Genomic DNA, 22147 nt, shown 5'->3' on the forward strand with positions numbered 1-22147 from the left:
GATAGTGATGATGAGTTATATAAATTAATACTAACAATCAGTGCAGCTACTGATAACTCCCCAACTCCTCCTCTTCTGCATTTATGTATGATGGTGCTGCAATAAGACTGAATCATTTTCACACCTGTATAAGTTGTGAGGTGTTATCTTGTGGGTGACAGTTGGCCAGCATGCTCATGGCAAGACAATGTGAATTTTGGCAGTTTGAGCGAGGCCTGATAATAAGCCATAGTTTTATGAAAGGACTCACGCGTGACCCAGACGTAGTCCAGGTCTGCAGATTTCTCCCCCAGTTTGGTGCTGAAGGAGTGCAGGGCCAGCTGCAGCTTCTTCCTGTGCAGCGGGTGCTTCATCCCGAGCTCCTGAAGAACACAAATGACACAGCTCTGAATATCTGTGACCATGTTAAATTACCTTTATTGACTACACTATACCTAGTAGAACATTTATCATACCTATGCTTATTAATGCTTATACATATATGCAAGAGCACACTGTAAAATATTTTTATATAATACACACGTATTACTGTTTATTAGTACAGTAGTGAAGTAAAAATAATACTCCAGTAGATACAGATACAGCATTTTAGTACTTAAGTACAGTAGTGAAGTAAAAATAATACTCCAGTAGATACAGATACAGCATTTTAGTACTTAAGTACAGTAGTGAAGTTAAAGTAATACTCCAGTAGATACAGATACAGCATTTTAGTACTTAAGTTCAGTAGTGAAGTTAAAGTAATACTCCAGCAGATACAGATACAGCATTTTAGTACTTAAGTACAGTAGTGGAGTAAAAAAATAATACTCCAGTAGATACAGATACAGCATTTTAGTACTTAAGTACAGTAGTGAAGTAAAAATAATACTCCAGTAGATACAGATACAGCATTTTAGTACTTAAGTACAGTAGTGAAGTAAAAATAATACTCCAGTAGATACAGATACAGTATTTTAGTACTTAAGTACAGTAGTGGAGTAAAAAAATAATACTCCAGTAGATACAGATACAGCATTTTAGTACTTAAGTACAGTAGTGAAGTAAAAATAATACTCCAGTAGATACAGATACAGTATTTTAGTACTTAAGTACAGTAGTGGAGTAAAAAAATAATACTCCAGTAGATACAGATACAGCATTTTAGTACTTAAGTACAGTAGTGGAGGAAAAATAATACTCCAGTAGATTAAGGTACAGCATTTTAGTACTTAAGTACAATAGTAAAGTAAAAATAATACTCCAGTAGATTAAGGTACAGCATTTTAGTACTTAAGTACAGTAGTGAAGTAGTTCTACTTTGTTACTATACATCCCTGCAGATTATTGCCTCATTATTATGTATTAAGTATATACATTCCCTAACAGGATCAGGAATAACAGTAATTCTTTCAGTGTGGTGAGTTTCCTCAGTGTGTGGATGTGGGCTGGTAGGGTAGATCAGTTCAGGGGCAGCAGTACTGACAGGTGGAACTGAAGGTGAAGCTGGACTGACAGACAGAAATGCAGGACGGATTCCTGATGGTCAGGTGTGAAGGAGGGGCAGAACTGTGGCACAATTTGAGTGGCAGCGCCACAAACTGGACGGAGAGCCATAACATCATTATCTGTCTGACTATGAGAGCCAGGTGCTGTGAGTTGTTAATGTGTGTGTAATTAGTAAAGCGGATATAACGGAGCGATTATTATAATCATTCAGTCCAACATCCAATACTAAAAGATCTTTAGACATAAAAAAAATAAAAGGACTGTAATTGGCTGCACAGAACAGTCAATGGCATTTCAACAATGAGAGGGGGGGTTGAGGCCAAAATTATGCTCCAACAAATGTGGCATAAAACATGTATAGTATTTTATTAATCATTTCAAGTAAACTTTTTTACTTCCTTATTATTTAAAGGACCATTAAGAATTATATTTTTTGTAGTAACTCATAACACGATCAGGATGTATCATCAGATATTAAGGAAACATGCTTAATATCTGATGGTGTTAGCAGAGCTACAGCCAGTATTTTCTTATTTGAACTGTGCTGTATGCAACGGTAATCTATGTATGTGGTATTTAGCCTTTTAATCTGCCTCTCTAATTAACACACCCCTGGTTGCCATGTATAGACAGCAGCATGCAAACAGTGTGCTGTAGCCATGGAAACAGGCAAGCTGGCTGTTTTTCAGCTGAACAGGTAATCACTGAGCTTCAGTAAGGCTGCTGACCAAAGCTGGTAATTCATCACCACCACTAGCATAGTAGTAGTATATTCACTGACCAGCAACAGAGTGAGACTCGCCGTTACCGCCTCTTTTTGAACTGCTGCTGATGTAGCATTGCCGATTAGCATCACAGCACTAATGCTCGGAGGAAAGTGAAGTGACTCGGTTCTGATACATCAGCTCACAGATGCTCACTTGTGCTGACTGACATCACCCTAGCAGAGATAAGTGGAAAAAGCCCCATCTACTGTACCCACCCAGAGAGAGCAAGGCCAAATGTGCTCTCTCAGACTTCGGCAGCTGATGGCAAGCTGCATGACTGGGATTCAAACCAGTGATTGCTTGACCACTCGGTGTCCATTGTAAAGCCATTTTACTCCTTGAGCCATTTTACACACTCACTCTCATTTATTACTGATTACAAACTATTCATATGCTTCAAATATAAACATATCTTATCATATGAACAATTTTACACAAATGATTCTTTAAGTGTATCCTGTACCTTTTCCAAGTCATGCAGGGAGGCAGAGAGGAGAGTCTGGCCACTGCTGACCCACTGTTTGGCCATAGGGGTGTACTGTCCCAACCCATAATCCTCCAGCCACACACACACCTGATCACATGACCACTTAGAGAAGGGAATGTTTGCATGTCTGAGGAGGGAAACAGAAAGACGAGGATTATGATCAGATTTAACAAACAGATGTTTTGAATACATTAAAGTTACGATGTGACAAATATACAAAACCATTTACATATGAACTGCAACTACTATTCAGTGTATATTCAGACGTATAGCTGAGATTTTATGTAAGCATGGACAAATCATGCTGTAGGTTGAGTAGCAGTCTTACCGTGCAGAGTCTGCAGTGCTCATGCAGGCGAGTCGAGGACCTGCGGTAGATCTGAAACCTCCCCTCTTTAAATCTGCACTGTCTGCAGGAAGACTGCCCGACTGCGTCCTTCTGATCCTGATAGATGAACACAGAGACGTGAATGAAAGTGTGCTGTTTTAACCTAACTATTCTGCACAGTGGGAAACGTCATCATTACTATACTTCATAGTATTTTCTACATTCTGTTTAATTACTCAACATAATACAAAAAGTAAGCAAATTTGTGTTTGGTATAATGCGGTCATAATGCATAATAAACATCGCTTTACATTACATTACATTACATTACATTACATTACATTTGTCAGACGCTTTTGTCCAAAGTGACTTACAATAGTGAAGTACAAAAATAATAGAAGTTAAAGGTAAAACATTTTTTCGATAGGGCTTAAAGGAGGTCGAAGGGAAATAATGGGATAGAGGAGTGGGGAGGAGGGGAAGAAGGAAATGAGGTTAGAAGTAGTTAGTGTGTTAGAGGTGTTAGGAGAGTAGGTGCTCTTTGAAGAGCTCAGTCTTCAGGAGTTTATTAAAGATAGTGAGAGATTCTCCTGATCTGGTAGTAGAAGGTAGTTAGTTAGAGGTGTTAGGAGAGTAAGTGCTCTTTGAAGAGCTCTGTCTTCAGGAGTTTATTAAAGATAGCGAGAGATTCTCCTGATCTGGTAGTGGAAGGTAGTTAGTTAGAGGTGTTAGGAGAGTAAGTGCTCTTTGAAGAGCTCTGTCTTCAGGAGTTTATTAAAGATAGCGAGAGATTCTCCTGATCTGGTAGTAGAAGGTAGTTAGTTAGAGGTGTTAGGAGAGTAGGTGCTCTTTGTAGAGCTCTGTCTTCAGGAGTTTATTAAAGATAGCGAGAGATTCTCCTGATCTGGTAGTGGAAGGTAGTTTGTTCCACCATTGGGGAACTCTGTATGAGAACAGTCTGGATTGCTTTGTGTGAATGTTTTTTTGGTAAAGCAAAGAGACGTTCATTGGAGGAGCGCTGCGGCTGGGAGGTGGCGTAAGCCTTCAGGAGTGAGTGCAGGTAGGAAGGAGGAGGAATTTGATGCGAGCATCAACTGGTAGGGGGTTATGCATTTTTATAAATATTCATAGCCATGATTATAATGCCTTGTTAATGCATAATGAATAATGAATGTGTTTATAGAGTCTAATAGAGTCGACATTCATAGAAAGTGTTTCCTACAACTGTTCTCCATCTCTAATGGTATATGGTATAAGATATATTCACATGATGTTACAGATACCAGAGCTGTGATGTTGTGCTTGATTTGCTATGATTTGCAATCATAAGCATAAATCTTCTCACAGTGGCTACATTAAGCAAATTAGCTATGACATCATGTCACAACAATCCAAATTCACCAGGAAAGTAAATGAGCAATAGTGACAGAAAGTTCTATAGAGCTGGTTCAGTACAGTATAGCAGAGGTCCTTACTTTCCCCACAGCTTCCGAATGCCTTTCTGGTTCTTCTTGTTTTCTGGAGAAACCGGTGATTGATGCCCTGAGTCCACGCCTGAGGACAGCGGCGACAGATCTGACAGTGTAGACTCATCGGCTTTCTCTGTCTTTCCTGAGAAAAAAAGGAGCAGTCATGTTAAACACAATGCTGTACAGGTTTTGTTGACTGATCTTAATCAAGCCGGAAAATTAATTTTATTGCTTAAAGCTCATAACAAGTTTAACCATCAACAAAATCATCACAAACATCTCGACCTGTAGAATCGAGAACTTGTCTGACCTGCAGGTCTCACTCTCCTCAGGTAAGGCCAGTGTTCTTCATCCAATAATAAAAAAGAGACTGGGCAAAAATGGTATTCATGGGAGTGTTCTAAGGCAAAGCTTTTTAACATTGGGCCATGTTGGTTTGAATAGATTTTTTTTTCCCTTAATAAATGAAATCATTATTTAAAAACTGCTTTTTTTATTTTTACTTAAGTTATATTTGTCCGATATTAAAATGTGTTTGTTCATCTGAAAAATGTAGGTATGACAAAAAAAATGCAAAATCAAAAGGAATCTGTAACTAAATACAGCGGAGAGAGGAGTGGCTTAATCCACCATGACAAAACCAGAGCCTGATTTTTGGTGCCACCCAGCACACAGTGTGTGATCTGCATGGGCGGGGCATCAGCACTGCGTTTACTACCTGTCTGATTACTACCTGTCATATTACTACCTAAAATAATGTTAGCTAGATTAGCTTTTATTCAATTGATTGCCATTCTTTTCTCTGTGTAAATTTCACCCATGGAGGGTGACTTGATTAGCATGCTGAGATACATTTATAATAGCACTGCTGAGGTAAAGTTCTGACTAAATTTGCACTGCAGAGATAGCTAAATGTGTGATTTAAATAGCAATGCTGAGGTAAATTTCTGACTAAAATAGCATTGCTGATGTAGCTTAATGTGTTACTTGCGTAGCACTGCTGAGGTAAATTTCTGACTTGAACAGCACTGATGAGGTAAATTTCTGACTAAAATCGCACTGCTGAAATCGCTAACTGTGTGATTTAAATTGCACTGCTGAGGTAAATTTATGACTAAAATTGGACTGCTGAGGTAGCTAAATGTGTGACTTAAATAGCACTGCTGAGGTATCTAATTGTGTGACTTAAATAGCACTGCTGAGGTAATTTCTGACTAAAATTGCACTGCTGGGGTAGCTAACTGTATGACTTAAATAGCACTGCTGAGGTAAATATCTGACTAAAAGTGCACTGCTGAATGTAGCTAATTGTGTGAATTAAATAGCACTGCTGAGTTATATTTCTGACTAAAATAACACTGCTGAGGTACATTTGTAATTGCCTTTTTCGTTCAAAAGATTAATCTAGGATATAGAATTAATGCACTTTATATTTTAAAAAATCACACGTCAGTAGTGTAAGTCTAAGTCTGTGATTGGTCCTAATCTGTGCTGATTATATTTCCTACAAGTTTTTTTCTTTTTTACCCCCCCCCCCCCCACACCCCCAACTAAATACAGCAGAGAGAGCAGCGCTTTAATCCATCATGACTAAAGCAGAGTGTCTTACAGCCAGAGCGAGAGTTAGAGCGAGAGTACGGTACCTAACGCCGGGGCGCTGGCACTCCTGCACCGGTCTTCACACCCAGAAAACACACAGCAGCCAGGAGAAAAGAGGAGAGACAGCCACAGACAGACAGACAGAGAGAGAGAGGGGGGGATTAGAGAGTAAGAAAAGAGAGAGAAAAGCAATGCAAGCTTTAGCTCATGCAAAACAGCAGCAGATTTAGGAAAAAGGGGGATGAAGATAAAAGCAACAGGCAAGTAATAAGCAGAGCTGTGCTGATTTACAGTCTTCCTGATGTCTAAAAAGACTGTAGTGAATGAATCTGATGTTACACATGCAGCGGTTAATTCGGTTAATGGGATTGAGATGAATGTTGAAGCACTGCTGGGTTAAAACGTGACTGAAAAAACAAAAATGATCTATATTCCTACAGTTCATACTCATCTAGGTCTGTCACGATAATTACCGAGTTATCAACATATTGCACAATATCATTTTTGATAATGTCAGTACTGCTCATTGTGCCCAGTAACCAATGAGTGCCCTTTTTTTACAAGAATAAATGAGTATGGTGACTTTGTTTAAAGAAAGTGTTTTCATTTAATTTATGTGCAGAATATTTCTCAACCAAAATTATTTAAACAAAAACGTCAAATAAAAGAAAAACATTTCCAGTGTTCAGACGAATAAGTGAAAAGACAGAATACAGTAATTTGTATCAAACAACAGCTAGTTTATATACAGTAAAGTCAGTATTGCCAGTACACAATAAATTTAACAGTGTTAAATTAACTCAAGCAAGGTCTATAGGCCACCAAAATAAATTTTGCCATCCCATTACACCAAATACCACAGCAATATAACAATACTAACATTTAAAACCAGCATGATTAATGCTATGAACAATGTTTTTTAAGACATCAATGTTTTGATTTGATAAAACTTTTATTTTCTTCTTTAAATTGCGCTGCTAAGGTAGATGATTGTGTGACTTAAATATCACGGCTGAGGTAAATTCATTATTAGGATATCACTGCTGAGGTAAATTCATAATTAGGATAGCACTGCTGAGGTAAATGTATTGTGCTTTGTTGGTATGTCTGCTGGGATGTTGAAAATGTGTAAAAAATAGATTTGTAATTGCCTGTGTCTTTGAAAAGATCTGTCAAGGATATATAATTTATGCAATTTATGAATAAAATTGCAAAAATACATGAAAATGTGGACAGAAAATCAGTATTATAGTCTTTGTTCACAAAATGATTTCGCAACGCTATGTTTGTTTTCATTCCCTTAGCAACCCCCCCCCCCCACCCCCCCAACTAAAGCACTGAGTCAGTGTGTGTTTAAATGAGCTCTTACTCAGGTTCACCGCGCTGTCCTCACTCTCGTCAGGTGAGAGCTGGAGTGGAGACGAGTACTGGTCCCTGTCTCCATTCTGATCCGGACGGTAAAACTTTCCCGGCAGAGTCCGGTACTTACTGCCGTCTGAAACATGCCGAGTCTGTTCCACAAACATAAACACCTCATTAAAAATCACTCGCTTCACGATTTTATCTTTTTTTATGCAACTAATAATTTGTTTAAACTTGTGTCCAGTTATTTCAATCCATAGTAAATTGATACATTTACATTAAATAGTTAAATAAGTCTTAATAGTAAAATAACGTTGTTAAAGGTGTAAAAGGTGTTAAGTAACACACTTGTTAGTACAATTATGTTAGTAGTAAGTATTAGTATTTGTTTTAGTAGTGCGTTTAGGCTGTAATCTACAGAAACTTTAAGAAATATATTTTATATATTGAGTTTGGTAAGATTTATTAAGAAACAGAGGAAGAAATGAGTGTGTGTGAGTTAGATATTAGGGGTTAATATTTGATGGTAGTACCTCTAGAACAGGCTCTACTGGTTGCATCATTGCATGCTTGGGTAAGAAAAGACAAAAAAAAGCATGCACACACACACACACACACACACACACACACACACACACACACACACACACACAGAGTTATTTTACTGTGTAAAGCACAGCTACCTCTAAACAGTGTGGTTAATAGTTGGATATTTTTTTGTTTTTGCTTTTTTGTCATGCTTAAATTTTTCAGATTATCAAACACATTTTAATTATCAGACAGAAATAACCTGAGTAATTATAAAAAAAGTTGTTTTATATTTATAATTTTAATTATCAAAGGAAAAAAGCAATCCAAACCAACCCGGCCCTGTGTGAAACATTAACATCTAAAGAATTATTATAACAGCTGGTCCCACGAAACATGGTGAACATAGAGAGAGTTCAACGACAACAAACACTGCTGATCAAAAAGAACACAACGACCCGTCTCACATTTACCAACAAACACCTTGATGATCACCAGGACTTTGGATAAATATTCTTTAGACTGACGTGACAAAAGTGGAATTTTTTGGAAGGTGTGTGTCCTATGACATCTGGCATAAAACTAAAACATAATTTCAGAAACATCATACTGAACTGTGATGGTCTGGGATGATGGTCAGATGGACGTGGATAGATTTTTTTTACCCTCAACCACTTGAATTATTATTTAAAAACTGATTTTTATATTTACTCAGATTATATTGGTCTAATATTAAAATGTGTTTGTTAATCTAAACCAGTGGTTCCCAACCTTTTTCTTCAGGGACCCATATTTTTACCATTGTAAGCTTTGGTGACCCAACATAACCCCCCCCCAAAAGTGTAAAAGATGTAAGTGTATAATTGGGTTGGGGTGGGGGGGGTGGGGGTTAGAAATAACAAATAAAAACTGACATTTACTATAGATGAATAAAATAAACACGTAAAAAAAAAAAAACTTATGAAGAAAAAAATAATTAGATCAATAAAATAATACAACTATTTAAAATGAATAAAAAATAATTTATATAAAATAAAAACAAACAAACAAAAAAAAAGAATAATATCAGTTTCAGTTTCAAATCAGTAAAACAGCTCACCAAAACCTCAACCTGTCCAAATATTGCACACTAATTGATTAACTTTACAGGCCCTCACTCATTTTCATTTATTTAACTAAACTGAGTTTTATATTCTTATATTATTATATTATTATATTCAGCCTCGCGCTGAATTCAGCTCCGCGCTGCCGGAGAGAGCGCCCGCGCGCGCGCCAGAGAGAGAGAGAGACAGAGAGAGCGCAGCGCAGCGCGGCGAATTTTGCTTACCCTAGACTATATATAGTATTAAAATTAAACCCCTTAAAATCAAGAGGGCTTCGCGACCCATCGTGGATCTTTGGCGACCCATAGGTTGGGTCGCGACCCATAGGTTGGGAACCACTGATCTAAACTATGTAAATATGATAAAAAAGAAAAAAAAATCTATTCAGGGGAAAATGTAGGAGAGAAATACTTCACAGTACTGTAATCATTAGTTATAGTTGAGTTTAGCACAATTATGCCAAGTTAAAGGAGCCTCAAATAAAATCTAATAATTCTATTACAACAAAAGGATGAGTGGATGAGATAGATATGTTAGTTTGGCTCTGTGGGACTAGATAAGAGGTGTCCAATCTAAAGTGCTGTGTTAAAAACTGTGTTAACAGTTTTACTCTGTATTAATTCTCTACTAACCAAATCTACATAACTTGAGCCCTAACAGTAACAAGAAACAGAGAGAAGGAAGCAGTTTGATTACAGACCCTGTGTTTAGATCCACTCTGCAGCTCTTCCAGACTGCTGGAGAGCATCCTTGGTGTCGACCTGCAGAGAGACAAAGATCAAAATGAGCATTCAGGAAAGAAATAGAAAAGATTAGTCTGTATATATTTTTTTTATTTACAGTATACACTTTTCAGTTTGGATTATTAAAATTTTGATTTGTGTCCGTAACTCATTTATCTATGTACAAAAAAATGTCAAATTAGTAAAGGAAGTTCATCTTGTGCTACAAGTTTTACACAAAAAATATAAAGTCTACAATCAAAATAGCAGATTATATACTTATAGAAGCAAAAACATAAATAAGCAGAAGCAAAATCGAGATTCAGGAACAAAATATGAACAAATACACAAGAATCCCTAGAAAATCCTCAAAAATAAAAGCAAAGTCCATAATTTAATTTAATTTTGGAGTAACGGCAAAGAATTATAAAGTAACCAAATATATTTAAAATATATATTCAATATATTTTTTCTGTTTAGATTTTGCAACATACATTCTTAATTTTTTTACGGCAAATTTTGATGTGTTTGTATCAAACTTTCCATTTTTAAAATTACATTTAAGTGTTTGAACATAGTCTGAAAAATACTTTGCGTCTCTATAAATATAGTGGTCCCTTGATGGCCATTAAATGCAACTGACATAATGATAATAGAATAGTATAACAAAGCAATTACACACTTTTGAAGACAACACATCTTAATTAATAATAGCATATCTATAGAAATATATCTATACTATACTTATTGCGTCACATTTATTGAAGCAATGGCCTTGTATCACATGACTGGCTAAAATACTGTTTACTGTTATATGTGTGAACAAACATACCAATAAACACAACAGACAATATCACCATTATGAAATATCGATAAAGTCATGTCCATGTATAGTATAATAAGTCGATAATGTCATTATTGTGACAGGTTTAGGAGTCCACAAACATCTACACATCTATCAGAGAAACAGAACTGGACCCCTCCGCACAGTGAACACAAAAAACAACATCAGTGTTACTCACCATTGTCCGTTGTGAAAGCTTGTGTCACTGGGGTACATCATAGAATTCTCCATGGAGATCCCCAAACTGCGATAGCTGTGATACAGAGAAGAGAAAGAGAGAGAGAGAGAAAGTGAGAAACAATATAAATAAAATAATAAAAGAGACAGAGGAGGAAAGAGAGCGTGAATGTGTGAGTTAACTCTGGGTGAGTGGTCAGAACACAGAGCAGTGCAGGAGGTAAATAAGTGTGTTTTCAGGCATTTTTCAGCACTTTTCTCTGTTGGGAGAGGTCTGGTCCCAGCTGGCCACTGTGTGTGTGTGTGTGTGTGTGTGTGAGTGTATTTTTTTGCATTAACTTTTCTAGGACAGAGTGTTTTCTGACAGTTGGAATTATTGGTGTTTTATATAATAACATTCCTCAATCCACAGTATCATGATCCATATGCTTATCATTCTTTAAAGCCTGTGAAAATGAAGGCTCTATGTGATAATATGGCTGTAATTACTCTGAATATAAACAGCTAATGCAGTATTTTGTACCCACTGAAGTAAAGGTAAATGTCTATAAATTAGTCATATATTAAACTGATTTCTTTCAGATATTAAAATGGTGAACAGAGGCAAAATCTCAAAAAAAACTATACAGAGTGTAAAAGCATTGTGTGTGTTTTTCTTACTTGGACTCCAGGTTATTTTGCAGGCATGCTGGAGGCAGTAAAAGTGGAGAGGATCCTCGAGGTGTCGACATCTGCGAAGAACAAAGCAAAAAAATGAAGACAAGTTTATAGATTTTAATCTAGAACTTCTTGAAATCTTGAAATACTGTACACAAATTAAGTCTGAGGATAGGCTCTGTTTCTACTCAGCATCCTCAACGGAATTGATAACAGACCAGAATATATTTTTACTATTAAATTAAGTTTAATAAAATAAAATTAAGTCATTCACAACAGTTCTACAACTACACTTTTAACGTTTTTTAATAAATCTTTGTTTATTTTAAAATAAATACAGGCTACGGCATTGTGCACACACAGTATTGGTTGTATATCAAAGCTAAGGTTACTTAATTCAGCTTTAGATCAGTGATCCTAAATCACACTCAGTAAATCACACTGTAATTTAACATGTACTGTTTGATTGGTTGAGACACATGGTACATTATGAAAGAGTCATCAGTGCTTTGCAGTAAGAGAGACAGATTAAGAAAACAGACCTGCAGGTCAGAGCGGACGATGTCTGAGTGGGCTTTATGGGTAATCGGTCGTAGTCTCAGAGATCCACTCAGGTCCTCTTCACTGCTGGCACACAATAAACGATCACCACATACTGCTGAGAGAGAGAGAGAGAGAGAGAGAGAGAGAGAGAGAGAGAGAGATTTAACATAACAAGTCTGTATTAACTGTAAAAACTTAATATTGGTGTTTTGCAGTTATTTTGAGAATAGTCTTAAAAGTGGTATTATAAAATATTAAATTTAATTTCTGATTTGATCACATACAGCTCTGGAAATAAATTAAGAGACCACTTTACATTTTCTGTAATAGTCAGTTCCTCTAATTTAGCTATTTATAGGTTTATGTTTGAGTTAAATAAACATTGTTGTTTTATTCTATAAACTACAGACAACATTTCTCCCAAATTCCAAATAAAAATATTGTCATTTAGAGCATTTATTTGCAGAAAATGAGAAATTGCTGAAATAACAACAAAAAAAAGATGCAGAGAAATATTGCCAAGAAAACAAGTTCATATTCATAATTATAAGTTTTAAGAGTTTAGAAATTAGTATTTGGTTAAATAATCCTGTTTTTTAATCACAGTATGTATGCATGTTTCTTGGCATCATGTTCTCCTCCACCAGTCTTACACACTGCTTTTGGAGAACTTTATGCTGCTTTACTCCTGGTACAAAAATTCAAGCAGTTCAGTTTGGTGGTTTAATGGCTTGTGATCATCCATCTTCCTCTTTATGAAATTGCAGAGGTTTTCAATTTGGTAAAATCAAAGAAACTCATCATTTTTAAGTGGTCTCTTATTTTTTTCCCTGTATGAGCTGTATGAGGACTTAATTCCTACAGTGTGTTTGAGATATAACTGTATCACAGCTGACTGTGAAAAGAGATCATACTGTAGATAAGTGGGTGTAAGTGCACTACACTCAGAGAAAGAGAGAGAGAGAGAGAGAGAGAGAGAGAGATGATGGAGTAGTGATCTGAGATTGAATCTGAGTGTGTACCTCGGGAGAGGACCATCATGTCCTTGGCTTTTCTGTACTGAGCCAGCAGTGCTGTGAGCTCCTCTATGTGACGATCCTGTAAAGAACAGAGACAGAATGCACTGTGTTCTATGACGAAGAAGAATGAACAAAAGACTCACCCAAAAAAATTGAGAAGCTAATTCAAAATACTTTATGAAGGCAGAACTACTGTCATTTCCTTCAGATGGTAAATGTTTGAGTAAAATGAACATTGTTGTTTTATTCTATAAACTACAGACAACATTTCTCTCAAATTCCCAAATAAAAATATTGTAATTTAGATCATTTAATTGCAGAAAATGAGAAATGGCTGAATAACAAAAAAGATGCAGAGCTTTCAGACCTCAAATAATGCAAAGAAAACAAGTCAATATTCATAAAGTTTTAAGAGTTCAGAAATCAATATTTGGTGGAATAACCCTGGTTTTTAATCACAGTTTTCATGCACTTCTTGGCATGTTCTCCTCCACCAGTCCTACACACTGCTTTTGGATAACTTTATGGAACTCCTGGTGCAAAAATCTGAGAAGTTCAGCTTGATTTGATGACTTGTGATCATCTATCTTCCTCTTTAGATTATATACCAGAGGTTTTTATTTTGGCTGGTGGAATAACGCTGTTTTTTAATCCCAGTTTTCATGCATCTTGGCATGTTCTCCTCCACCAGTCTTACACACTGCTTTTGGATAACTTTATGCCTTACTCCTGGTGCAAAAATCTGAGAAGTTCAGATTGATTTGATTATTGCTTATGATCATCTATCTTCCTCTTTGATTAAAATCAAAGAAACTCATCATTTTCAGATGGTCTCTTATTTCTTTCCAGAGCTATATACTATATTGGAGGGGAAACAGTCAAATGGGTAAATATATACGTTTTACACACCATTTCCATGACCAGCTGATCAACAAAACAACATCAGTCTGAACTGTGGTGTTTGTACCTTTTCATCATTGGCTGCTAGCAGAGACTCCATCCCGATTTTCATTCTCTGAAGTTCTAGATCTAAAACACACAAACAGAAACACAAAACACACTTAGAATTTACACCTTTTCATTCTTACCAGCTGAGACAGGCTGGACTGCTGTGCAATGATGCAACGATGAATGAATGCAATGAACATTTTCCAGTGTTAAAAATGTCAGAATGTCAGTTCATCACGTCTGTCAGGTCAGGAATGCACACGTGAGGACATAAACACACCTTCCTGTTTACAGGAATACTCATACATGAAACTGTCACCAAATAAGCCACATGAACTGTGAGGTGTCGGGTGTTAAACAGGTCACATTTAGACACGGATACATTTTTAACATAGGTCTGTGTGAGCTATTTGACCTATTTTGAATTAGGAGTCTAAAAACAACTTAAATGTCTTAAAAATCTGATAAATTCTCTTGAAAATGTATTGCATGTTAAGCTGAAAACTTCAATTGATTGAAACAATAAATCAACAAACTTAAACTTGTGTTTTATTAAGTGATAGACAAACACAAAGTAGCACAAAATTGTGAAGTGGAACGAAAATGATACATTTATTTTTTTTTTAACAAAAAAATTGGAAAAATGTGACGTGCAAAAGTATTTTGCCACCTCCAACAGGTAAGCAATAATACACGAGAGGGAGTGATATAACACATGATAGCATGACCCTCGAATGTATTATTATGATTGTACCACAGCTCTGTTTGTAGCTCCGCTGTTTGGTTTGTAAGCGCTGAATCGTTGCTGGGTTACCTGTATGTGGCGGAGTAATACATGGAGAGCTTCGGTTACAGTGCATTACCAGCTGATAATGCGCCACTCACCCAATCACAGTGCAGGGTCAGAACTAACTGTGGTATAATTAAGCAATAATACACTCCAGGTTGGTGCCATAATGTGTAATATTGTCACTGCTGTGCTGCGGTCTTAGATCAGCACAGCAGTGCCAATATTACATGTTATAGCACTCCCTCTTGTGTAATATTGCTTAATTATACCACAGTTCTACTATTTGAATTAAAGAGGAGGAAAAAATATAGGATCTGTTTGGTTATAAACACTCAACGAGTTAATAAAGGTTCATTGCAGCCCTGTTTGGTTTGTAAGCGCTGCATCGTTGCTAGGTTACTGTATCTGTATGTGGCGGAGTATTACGCAGACAGCTTCGGTTACAGTGCATTACCGGCTGATAATGGCACTCATAGAATGCATCTCAGCCAATCACATTGCAGGATGGAACTACTGTAACTGCGTTATAATAAACAACAAGGCATCTCTGTTCATTCCCTTCTAATTTAAAGTATTTTAATCACGGTTCCTCAGTAAATCCTTATTTTTAATATATAAAACCTGCATTTTTCATGCTTTACTTACAGTCGCTGCACTTTTAAGGACAAGCTAGAGTGTCATTAAGCATCTCAGTTCAGCAGGAGATGTGCTGGTGGTGATAAGGCTACATGTAGTGAGCAGCGCCCAGCACAAATTTACATTAGTACGGTGGATTACAGAGTGGGGCATTAGCACACACAGCTAACAGGGAAAGCAAGTGTGTGTGTGCTGCAGGGTGTGACACTGTGGATGAATCACTCTTCACACACACATACACACACACACACACACACACACACACACACAAACCAGCGCCCGCACACACACAGCTGCAGATGAGATGGGTGTGACAGGCCTGACAGTGTGCCAGTGCGCATTAAGCATTGCAGCAGCGGGACACCAAGATGCACATCTGAAGCGTTTGTCAGATGTTTGCTTACATTTGTCTTTCAGCTTCCTCCTGTACACCTCCTCTACAACAGGGGGCGACAAAGAGCAGAGGGAAAGAGACACCACACAAGCCACAAAAAGAGAAAAGCACAGGTTAATGACTCCCTTCCATGCTTCAGCTACGACGCACAAGGTTGACTCGTTCTACTAAACGGGTGCCTTTAGAATTTATTATACATTAAAGGAGAAATCTGGTTTGTGGGTTGTAGTGAAACATGATACTGAGTATGAACTTTTGTCAAATAGCCCACCTCCACTTGCCTCCAGCATTCTAAAATACAGCACTTTTAGCTGGTTCTCCCAACAGACTTAAAATGCTAGTGATAGAGGCATAGAGCTGCCCATGCAAAGCACTTGCTATTTTTACAAATTAACAAGCTAACAAGCTCAAAGTAGCTCCACACTTCATTGGTAGAATCCTGTACACTACCTTCAGATAATTCTCTGGGCATAGAGTGTCCTGAGTTTCTATTTTTTTATATCCCAGACTCTTTGTTTTTTTTCTCCCATGTGCTCTTTAAGCACATGGCCCTACTTTGATGTTGTCTTCTCTCCGCCACATCCCGCCCTGTCAATAGGGTTCACACCTGTCTTGTTTGTAACCCCACCCCCTTGTTACCTGTCCCAGATGTTCCCAGTCTCCCTGTGTACATAGAGCCCCTTTATTTCAGTGTCCCTTACCTGGTCTTTGTGTGCCCTGTGGTGTCAGGTTTGTTAGTTTTGTGTGCTCCTGTTCAGGGTTGTTCTGTTTCTTGTTTTCTTAGTCATGTTTAGTCAGTCTAGTTTGCTTTGGTCTTGTCTTTGCAGTTTTTGTCTGTTTGGTTTTACGTTACCTGTGTTTGTTTTCTGTTTTACTTTCTTGTTCACTATTTTAACACCATTAACAAGCTCAAAGTAGCTCCACACTTCATTGGTAGAATTCTGTACACATTCAGGTAGTCCTTCGGGCTTAGCTGTCTTAAAATGAGGTCACTATACAGTAAATCGACCAATGAACAAAAATGAAACTACAGCTGATAAGTCACATGAATATTTGCTTCATCAGGAGTCATCAAATATGTAAAATATAATATAATATTCATTAATTTCCATAGAACTTAATAATAATTTTGCAATCTGTTCCCTTATCCTACTCATTCTCTTATCGTGACCTAAGTTCAGGATGATGGTGTCTGGAGACTCTTCGAATGGAGGTGGGCTATCCAACAAAAGTTCGTACTTGTTATCATGTTTCACTAAAACCTAAGTCCATTTCACACCAGATTTCTTCTGTAAACAAGATGTCAAACTGTTTCCAAAGCTTAGAACTTCTAATTCCCATGTTTTTGCAAATATATGATAATATTCACAAGATAAAATTGTGTGCATCCCTCAATTTGATTTAACACACCATCACATTACCTTGGCTTGTCAACCAATAATTGTTTTATTGGTATAAATCATATCACAAAAAAAGAATTGATGTTACTTTTTTGGAGCGAGCTTTGTTATTCCTTACAAATTCATTCCAACCACCCTGTCATGCAAGATTTTGACACCAATTTGACTAATGTGCACTCTTTAATCAATTGTAACTTTATTTAAATATATATTTTTAATTCGCCCTGACTGTAGTGTGTGCTTTCCTGAAAGGAGGAAAGGAAATGAAATGAATGTACCTCTGTCTAAGCTGTCATTGCTCATGTTTCCTCTGGACAGAAGTTGGCTCTGGAGACTTTCGATTTCAGCATCTTTGGAGCCCAGAAGCTGCTGAAGCTCAGAGATTTCAGCCTAAAAAAAAGATTTTAAAGACATTTAAGACCATTTGCACAAGAACTGTCCACACTCAGAAGCTCAGAACATCTGAAACGGCGGAAACGAACATCTACAGTCCACTGGGATCAGAGGTGTGGAGGTACAGAGAAGAACGAGACTTGGACTTGGACATCAATGCCTTTATATGACATTGGTGACTACATCAGGATCTACAGTAACACATCAGGCCTTATCCATCTGCATATCCAGGAGGAACATGGAACACTGACACTGGAACTGGAACACAAAACTACAGCTACACACTGGTTAGTCACATGTTTAAATGATGGGAGAACACCCATGCGTGCTGTTACTCAATCCAAAGTGCTCCCAGATGATCAGCTAGAATTCTCTAAAACACTGTACGTCATTCGCTGGGAGATGGGAAATGAGGAGATGGGGAGATGACATCACCATAGAGCAGCACTGGTTTGGGTCCAAGCTTTCACTGATACCAATCTGATACCAAGCTTTCACACCTAACCAATCAAGCTGTGAAAAAAAAAGACTTCAGGAAGAACAGAACACATGCTGAAGCTCAGCTGACCAAGCAGAAACTGTTTTAAGGGGTTTTAAGATGTTTTTGCTAAGAACAAAAGCTCAGATCTGCTGTAAATGAGATTGGGCTCTCTCAGTATAATAAATAATATGGGTCAGACCCGATACTATCAGTCTGCCTGCCTTTGGACTCTGAACTACACAACAAAGACTCCATTTCCCAGCATGCACTCACATTGGACTTTCCTGACTCTGCAGATCACGTGACGCTATGGTATTTCCACTCTCCCAGATACTGATTGTTTGCACCTGGCCTGTCTTGTATTTATACCCCTCTGTTCAATGTTCCTTGACGAGTATTGAATCTGGTTGCCTTTGTTACTGACCTGTTTTGTTTCCAACTACCAGGGTTTAAATGTATAATCCCTCTTGAGAGTCTCTTGAGAAGCAAGTAGGTAGACATGTTACAATGGAAAGGTAAATTAATTCAGAACAGTGATTTTACGTAGATTAGTTTCACAGCCCTAGGGTGGCCCTACGGTCTAACTGCTGCTAATCAAGTTTGTACAGTAAGTTTATACTGTAAGTTTTTTGTTATGCATGGGGAAAAAAAAATCTGAACCATTATAAAAGTGTTTTTTTATTCTGCAGATAAACTAATCAGTGGTTCGACTGATCTGAACCTGATAATTTGGTTCAAATACTTTTTTACATACAAAACTTTTACTTTTATTTATTATTTTTTTTAAAGCCTTGTCTTGGCTAACGAAAGTACACTACCATTTAAGAGCAGTCCTTTCTCACTGGCTCTGTTGCAGCCCACACACACACACACACACACACACACACACACACACATCACTGCTCTGCTTGAACATGCTCTGTCACACTGCTTGAACTCCAGGTTAAAGCCTTTAACACAGAGTCCCCCAAGGCCAGAAGTAAACACAAATATATACAAACACATTCTCAAACACACACACACACACACACACACACACACACACACGTATCACTCTTTTCTCCAGAGAAACACACTGATGGATGCAGGGATGCATGCTGATGCCTCCTCTGCACTGGCTTTAAATAAGAGAAAGCCACTGGAGCACAAACAGCCGCCCATCATTAGCTCCAGCCCAGCCAACAGCACAGGCTAATCGTGCACTGTCTCCACTAATCACCATCAACCAATGCTGCTTTGCCCCTCCCTCTCTTCCCCTACACACACACACACAAACACACAAACACGCAAACACACACTGAGCAGGGGTACATCTATTCCAAGAAACTGACTATCGAAATACATGAACATGCTTGTTTGGTTCTTAACCTTGAAGCATGGCAGGTTCTGTCTTCTAAAAATAAATGACACTGAACCACACACACACACAAACACACACGTACACACACTACACACACACACACACAAATCACTACCACTAAAAATCAAGTAAACTAGCCCACCGTATCCAGAGTGCCCTAAACTGAACCTCATACAAGATAAAAGACGCTGAATATGAGCACGACGTGGAGATACAACACACAAACAAGAACAAGAGGAGGAGCAGGAAAAGGAGGAGGACAAGGAAGAGGGGATGGAGCATAAATCCTGAAGGAGAGGACATCCCTCTAAGCTGTATGGTAACTTACAGGGGTTGGACTGAAATGAAACTGAAACACCTGTCATCATTTTGGCTCAATTGGAGCAGCCTGGTGGCCAATCTTCATTAATTGCACATTATTGCACCAGTAAGAGCAGTAAGAGTGTGAAGGTTCAATTAGCAGGATAAGAGCACAGTTTTACTCAAAATATTGCAATGCACACAACATTATGGGTGACAAACCAGAGTTCAAAAGAGGACAAATTGTTGGTGCACGTCTTGCTGGAGCATCTGTGACCAAGACCAAGTCTTTGTGATGCATCAAGAGCCACGGTATCCAGGGTAATGTCAGCATACCACCAAGAAGGACCAACCACATCCAACAGGATTAACTGTGGACGCTGTAAGAGGAAGCTGTCTGAAAGGGATGTTCGGGTGCTAACCCGCATTGTATCCAAAAAACATAAAACCACGGCTGATCAAATCACGACAGAATTCAATGTGCACCTCAACTCTCCTGTTTCCACCAGAACTGTCTGTCAGGAAAATAGATTATTGTGGTCTAAAACCAGGTGTTTCAGTTTCACTGTCCAACCCCTGCATCTCAAAGTATAGGCTTGTCAATTTTTGTCACGTTTACAGTTAACAGGTAGATATAGAATTTATGGGCCATGAATTGACCCAAATAGAATATAATTTATAATGTTCTTCTGATGTTCTTCTTGATTTTCAGCTGAGACAGAGCATCCATAAACCCCCCAGTCCTGTCCTTCAGGTTATGCCCCCTGGTGATGAAGGTTAGTGGCTGAGGAAGAGGAGTAAGCACCTGAGCGGTCCTCCAGCGCTCCTCACAGCGCTGCCTCTCAACCTGAGTCTGCTCAACCATGAGCTTCAGGCTGGACAGCTTGGTCATGAGCGACTGGTAACACACATGAAGAGAGTAAGAGATAGAGAGCTAGAGGGAGAGAAAAAGATGAAGACAGAGAGTGAGAGAGGGGGAGAGAGACACAGAGGGAGAGAGAGAAATACAGAGAGAGAAGGTGAGAGAGTGAGAGAGTGGGTGATAAATGAAGAGATGGAGATAATGTAAATGACAAAAAGCTAGAGTAAAAAGAGAGATACGAAAGGGAGATGAAAAAAAGAAAGAGGGAACAGGTGGGAAAAAGTAAGGGAGAGAAGTAAACGGAGGAAGAGAGGAGGATAAGAGGAGACAAGAGAGCAAGAGAGAAAGTGAGAGAGAGAGGTAAAAAAAGAAGGAATTAAGGAGAAGGAAACAGAATAGCAAGAGGTAAAGGAACAGAGAAAAAAAGAAAACAGAGTAACGAGAGGTAAAGGAAGAGAGAAAGAAGGAAACAGAGTAACGAGAGGTAAAGGAAGAGAGAAAGAAGGAAACAGAGTAACGAGAGGTAAAGAAAGAGAGAAAGAAGGAAACAGAGTATTGAGAGGTAAAGGAAGAGAGAAAGAAGCAAACAAAGTAACGAGAGGTAAAGGAAGAGAGAAAGAAGGAAACAAAGTAACGAGAGGTAAAGAAAGAGAGAAAGAAGGAAACAGAGTATTGAGAGGTAAAGGAAGAGAGAAAGAAGCAAACAGAGTAACGAGAGGTAAAGAAAGAGAGAAAGAAGGAAACAGAGTATTGAGAGGTAAAGGAAGAGAGAGAATGTCAGGGAAACACAGAGAGAGATGAAGATGAAGAGACAGAGGGAGAAAAAAGAGGGAGTAAGAGAAGGAGAGAAAGAGAGAGATAACGAAAGATACATGAGAGAAAGAGAGGGTGAACAATAAAAAAATAGAGATTAAAATAAAAAAACAGAAAGAGAGTAAGAAACTGGAAACTGTAAAAACAGAGAGAGAGCGAGAGAGAGAGAGAGCGAGAGAGAGAGAGAGAGAGAGAGATAGAGAGTAAAGGAGGAGTAGGCTGACAGATAACGAAAGATACATGAGAGAAGAGAGGGTGATAAATAAAAAATGAGTAACTGGAGGTAAAAAAAAGAGAGAAAGAAACAAACAGAGTATCTAGAGGTAAAGGAAGCGAGAGAACAGCTGAAGAGAGAGAATGTCAGGGAAACACAGAGGGAAATGAAGATGAAGAGACAGAGGGAGAAAAAATGAGGGAGCAAGAGAAGGAGAGAAACAAGAAACGAGAGATAACAAAAAATACATGACAGAGAAAAAGAGGGTGATAAATAAAAAATTAGAAATTAAAATAAAAAAATAAAAAAACAGAAAGAGAGTAAGAAACTGGAAACTGTAAAAACAGAGAGAGGGAGTGTGTGAGAAATAGAGAGAGAGAGAGAGTAAAGGAGGAGTAGGCTGACAGAAAGCAGCGGATTCCCCCGCCAGATCTGAAGGAGGCAGAGCGCGAGCAGAGTGTGA

The 22147-nt window shown here is 38.0% G+C and overlaps 1 protein-coding gene across 7 annotated transcripts in view; it reads right to left on the minus strand.

Annotated features, from left to right (window-relative positions):
* Window positions 1-22147, minus strand: part of ppfibp2b (PPFIA binding protein 2b) — a 100726-nt gene that overhangs the window by 12403 nt on the left and 66176 nt on the right. For 5 of the 7 annotated variants that reach the window (XM_049484454.1, XM_049484460.1, XM_049484456.1 and 2 more), the window contains 15 exons: window positions 17540-17651; window positions 15872-15904; window positions 14061-14122; window positions 13097-13172; window positions 12074-12189; window positions 11535-11605; window positions 10876-10950; window positions 9832-9892; window positions 8034-8069; window positions 7508-7649; window positions 6183-6215; window positions 4546-4681; window positions 3071-3187; window positions 2719-2869; window positions 251-362 (listed from right to left, as the gene is read on the minus strand). In XM_049484454.1, coding sequence (XP_049340411.1) covers window positions 251-362; window positions 2719-2869; window positions 3071-3187; window positions 4546-4681; window positions 6183-6215; window positions 7508-7649; window positions 8034-8069; window positions 9832-9892; window positions 10876-10950; window positions 11535-11605; window positions 12074-12189; window positions 13097-13172; window positions 14061-14122; window positions 15872-15904; window positions 17540-17651 — 1333 coding nt within the window. The remainder of the gene's footprint in view (window positions 1-250; window positions 363-2718; window positions 2870-3070; window positions 3188-4545; window positions 4682-6182; window positions 6216-7507; window positions 7650-8033; window positions 8070-9831; window positions 9893-10875; window positions 10951-11534; window positions 11606-12073; window positions 12190-13096; window positions 13173-14060; window positions 14123-15871; window positions 15905-17539; window positions 17652-22147) is intronic. The other 2 variants (XM_049484455.1, XM_049484459.1) reach the window with 2 other exon arrangements.

Source organism: Astyanax mexicanus, chromosome 10 (genome assembly GCF_023375975.1).
Source record: "Astyanax mexicanus isolate ESR-SI-001 chromosome 10, AstMex3_surface, whole genome shotgun sequence".
NCBI classification, from domain to species: Eukaryota; Metazoa; Chordata; class Actinopteri; order Characiformes; family Acestrorhamphidae; genus Astyanax; species Astyanax mexicanus.